The following is a 4,483-nucleotide window of genomic DNA, read 5'->3' on the forward strand; positions in this document are numbered from 1 at the left end:
AGAGGATAAAATTTGGTTGAGGAATGGAACTAGTATTCATGCTTTTCCTCATGAATCGGAGTGGATAAAACTTTCTACATATACTGTAACACTTATGGATAGATCATTACTACTAGGATCCTAACATAAAATCCATATAGAATTGTCATATAGCGAAAGGAAAAGACGATAACACCCTTACCAACAATACGGATTGACCAATGGGAGGAACGTGGCACCCACTGCATTGTTTCTGCTCCTGCAAGTGGGTTGCGATTCCTTGGATAAAAATCATATTTATTTTTAAGTCAATTGATTAATTATTTTCTCTTCCAGGCGGTGGACTACCCTTTTACAGATTTTCTCTCTACCGTTTCCTTTTCCATTTCCATGACCAACCCCATGTTTGGTTATCTGTTTAGTAAGAAATAAAGTGATTTTCTTCTATCTAAACCGAAACCAATCTCCGCTCTCTCCAAGGTACGCACTTTCATTTCACCTTCTCTCTTCCCTTGTGCAATGGAGTTCTTTTTTGTTTGCTTTATGCAATTTTCATATGGGTCCTTTTTTTTTAATGAGTTGTTGAATTGCATATTACTTTTATACCTGTTTGATGGCTCATTTGGATTAAAAAAGTGAATCCCTTTTATTTTTTTTAATTCAATTTGGTCTTCGAAAAATTTGATGCCTTCGACATAATTACATTTTCAGAGACAATCTTATTTGTATTTTTCTTTTTTGTTCTTCTTTTTTACTAAATGAATTTGTATTTTCTAGATCAGATGAAGAATGATGGCTTCAACAAAGAAAGCACCACAGCTGGTAGTGACCAGTGTGATAATTCGCTCTCACCTGAGCTCGACCTTGAAAAGCAGGGCAACCACCAATTGTTGCCGCAACAGGGCAGTGATTTAGCCGTATCAGGGAATTCTACCCTTGAGCCCAATCCCACAATTCTTACCATTTTAGTTTCTAATGCTGAGGTTCTTGCGGAACCTGCTAAGAAAGAATTGCCCAGTGTGGATTCTTCCAAAAAGGGGTACTTGTCGAGGACTGTAAGCTCTAATGAACAGTGCAGGTATGCCATTCAACCACTCGTACTTCTTATAGTCTTCCTTCCCTTTAGTGAATTGCAACTTATCGTCTGTAATTCCGTTTTCTTACTCTTGCTTGCCTGACTATGGAAAAATGATGCATCTTGTGAATCATGGGCCTCTAAATTTTGTGTTTTGCAACCTAGTTTTTCATTGTCATTCTTTTTTTCAGTCTAATTGCTACTCTACTAGTAGTATCCATCTGAGTCTTTTGCTTGGGAATTCTTCATTTTCGCACCTGCAACACCAACATATGGATGCAGCATTCCTCAGACAGCCAAACAGCACCACCCAAATTGTGTCTGTGGATTAATAATCCAAAATCTTATTGTCATTAGACTGCATTATCTAGCATGATGTCATATTTGATAAAGAGGTCTATTGCCATTGCATTTTACTAGGATTAAAAGTCAAAACAGAACCAGGAGGAAAATAACAAAGATTAAAGAGTAATTGGACCATTATGTAAGCAATAACCTAGGTTATTTTGTAAGTTGTTCTTCAGAGTTTGTCAGCAAGATATGGAAGAAGTTCTTATAGATCTTGGATGCAAATGTAAAGGTGGTCTTGCGAAAGCCCACCGCTCATGTATAGATACTTGGTTTCGTACAAGAGGATCAAACAAATGTGAGATATGCCAGTAAGTCATTTACAATGTCTATTTGTGCTTTGAAGTTAGTGCAGCTCGGAAGAATGTCTCAAAGGGATTTAACTTTTCTATGCAGAGAGGTAGCTGTGAATGTGTCACCTCCAGAATCTCGGCCAAGTGTAGGTATTCTGTGTTGGGGTGTCCCTTAGAGTATGATAAATGTCTTTGGATGGTGTATACAATTTTAATCTAGTCTAAATTTGATGAATGTATAGGGTTTTGGGATGTGATGTTGGCTCATATCATCTCTGTGAGTCTGCCTTAGATGGCCTAAAACTTGGCTTGCGAAATCATAATGACGCTGTCAATGTAGAATTCTGTTTTCCAAGATAACTGAAGTGTTGAATGTTAAGCTAAGTGGCATATTTTGAAATAACAGGAAACAAAGGGAATTATAGCTTGTGGGAAAGCTTTTGTTTATAGAAATTGTCTCAGTCCATTGTCCATGCTGGCTTCTTCTGATGCACAAGCATTACTCGTTTGCCGTGAATTTGAATTTTGACAAACCAAATAAGTCAAGTTCGTCGGTGAGTTTGTGGATGGGTTTAGATGTGCTAATTGTAGTACAATTTTTCTTTTTTTTTTTTGGTGTTTCATGGGGCAGGCAAACAACTGGTTTTGGAGGATTGACCCATCCTTTAGAACACGAGATCCTGAAAGGGTAAGGACATTAATGTGGTTAATCTACTGTATTCATGCTTATGCTTATTTTGAGGAAAATAATGTTCATTGTGATGTGTCCCCTCATCTCTGAAACAGGGTTGTTTTAGTCCACTTTGGGTAGCATTCTCAATTCTTATTGGTGGTCTCTTGTTGGATGTGCTGATATCCATTACGCTTGGTGTTTCTGCCCTGCCTGTTAACATTATATTTGGTAATTGAACTTCTTGGTATGCAAATCCATGTATTCGAAAAATAGAGAATATGCTTATTGAAGCTAAGAGGCTTTCTGCAGGTGTTATTGTTGTGCTTGGACTTGGAACTGCACTTCGGCTAGCCCTGAAATTCTGCTACGAGTGTAGTTTTAGGAGAGTAGTTGAAAGGGTGGATGCTAATGTGAATCTCGGGTACCATCCTGCTTTGTAGGTGAATCTGTATAGAACTCTTAATTTATTGTGTATTGTATATAAAATATTCACCTTACCGTTTGTTTTGTTTGGGCACCAGTGTTTGATTGCTGCTTAGCATACTATCATTTGATAACCCATTATGTCAGGGAACTTAATTTTTTACTTCGAGTGAATTTAAAATTTTATTCAGTTGAATTTTAAAAATTGATTCTGTGTGAATTAGCTGTCTTCCAATGTTCAAGTCCATGCCCTGGCCCCTGGTAAATGCTGTTGCTTGTTTATTGATTATCCAGAAGGACGTTTTCTTCTTCTAAATATTGATTTGATCTATTGAATCCTTGCCATGGTGGTTTTTTTCCCTGAAAAAAAGCTGCGAGTGTAGGCTATCCCAGAAAATATCGTGGTATAACTATGCATTAAGCCCTGAAGGAGAACTGGAGAATTTGTGAATGCCCGCCGGGAAGGACATTGCATAATTAGCTAGCCAGTCGATACTGAAATTTGTTTCCTTGCAAATGTGGGAAACAAATCTGAGGAGAACCTTGACTGAATAGAGAATAGAACGATGAGGGCCTAGATCAATTATGTAAACGTTTCAATTTTGAAGCATTTTAGCTTAAATTGAAAATTAATTGACCAATTAACCTCACATTTGAACTATATGTTTATGAAATCTTAACAGAATAACCTTGGTTCTAGAATTTTTTGTAAAATCAAAGTTTCTTCAAATTAAATTTCATTTTTAACTAAAATTTAAATAAATAATTTATTCAAAATTAAAACGTTTTTGGATAATATTGCAAATTAATATGAACGTTTAAATTTTTTGTCCAAAAAGTCATTTGGATATACTCGTCTCTTTAGCTAATTTCAATCCCTCGTAAAAGAAGCCCACAGTTTTGCCATTTGTACTGAACATCTTCTCTAATCTGCAACGAAGGTCGCTCTATTGCTCTTCTCAATATGGATTAAACCACCTCAATAAGCATACTTATTAATCTTTTTAACTGCTTCATCTGTATTAAGCTGCAAACTCCCCAAGGGAGGAGACCAACTAACCCAGCGGATACCTCTTTGAAGCGAAGACGCAACACCCATAGCCATACTTTTCACAACTTTATTTAAATCCTTAGCATAGCTGAAAATTTTGGCTCTTGAACGACCAAAGTCTCCAGCACGTGACACCAAATAAAAAAGGACAGAACTCCCCAATAATCAAATCCCTTCCCAACAAATTTGACTGGATCTAATAAAAATTGTTCCCTGCATACTAAAAAAACTCATGCTAGTCACTCTTAGGCAGGAGGCATTTTCCAAACAAAAGCTGCAAGATAGCAATCTTGAAGTGCATGCAAATTCGACTCAACATACCCCATGCATAGGTTACATTCCTCAGACGTGGAGAGACACTGCCTGTTTCTTTCTTCATTTGAAAGTAACCTCCCATGCATGTAGTGTAGTCCAAAGGAAGGTATCAACAAATTATGCATTAACTCATTGTTTGGATTGAGGGAAATTGAGAAAAGAAAAAAGAAAAAAAATTTTGATTTCTTCCGTTTCTCTTGTTTGAATATTAAATGGAGAAGAGAAATGAGAAAAATAGAAAAGAAATTCCATTTTTAAATTCTCTCAATTGATCCAAAATATTTTCCTTTAAATTAAAGTGAAATGGAGAGAATATAGAAATAAAA

At 36.3% G+C, this 4,483-nt stretch overlaps 1 protein-coding gene across 2 annotated transcripts; it reads left to right on the plus strand.

Moving 5' to 3' along the window:
• The first annotated feature begins 289 nt into the window (after positions 1-289).
• LOC110655712 (uncharacterized) lies at positions 290-2,954 on the plus strand. Of its 2 annotated transcripts, none has more exons than XM_021812141.2 (7): positions 290-459; positions 762-1,057; positions 1,579-1,713; positions 1,799-1,841; positions 2,327-2,383; positions 2,482-2,596; positions 2,678-2,954. In XM_021812141.2, the coding sequence occupies exons 2-7, from the start codon at positions 762-764 to the stop codon at positions 2,806-2,808; spliced, it is 777 nt and encodes a 258-aa protein (XP_021667833.2). In that variant the 5' UTR covers positions 290-459; the 3' UTR covers positions 2,809-2,954. The 2 variants fall into 2 exon arrangements, with proteins under 2 accessions (XP_021667833.2, XP_021667832.2); XM_021812140.2 differs by having other exon boundaries at positions 292-459; positions 757-1,057.
• Positions 2,955-4,483: the final 1,529 nt, after the last annotated feature.

Source organism: Hevea brasiliensis, chromosome 9 (genome assembly GCF_030052815.1).
Source record: "Hevea brasiliensis isolate MT/VB/25A 57/8 chromosome 9, ASM3005281v1, whole genome shotgun sequence".
Taxonomy (NCBI): Eukaryota; Viridiplantae; Streptophyta; class Magnoliopsida; order Malpighiales; family Euphorbiaceae; genus Hevea; species Hevea brasiliensis.

Bases quoted from the DNA above. Each gene is read 5' to 3' on its own strand.
- LOC110655712 (XM_021812141.2), top strand. From the start codon at position 762: ATGAAGAATGATGGCTTCAACAAAGAAAGCACCACAGCTGGTAGTGAC. The intron at 1,714-1,798 runs GTAAGTCATTTA...TTTTCTATGCAG, and splicing joins AACAAATGTGAGATATGCCA to AGAGGTAGCTGTGAATGTGT. The intron at 2,597-2,677 runs GTAATTGAACTT...GGCTTTCTGCAG, and splicing joins GCCTGTTAACATTATATTTG to GTGTTATTGTTGTGCTTGGA.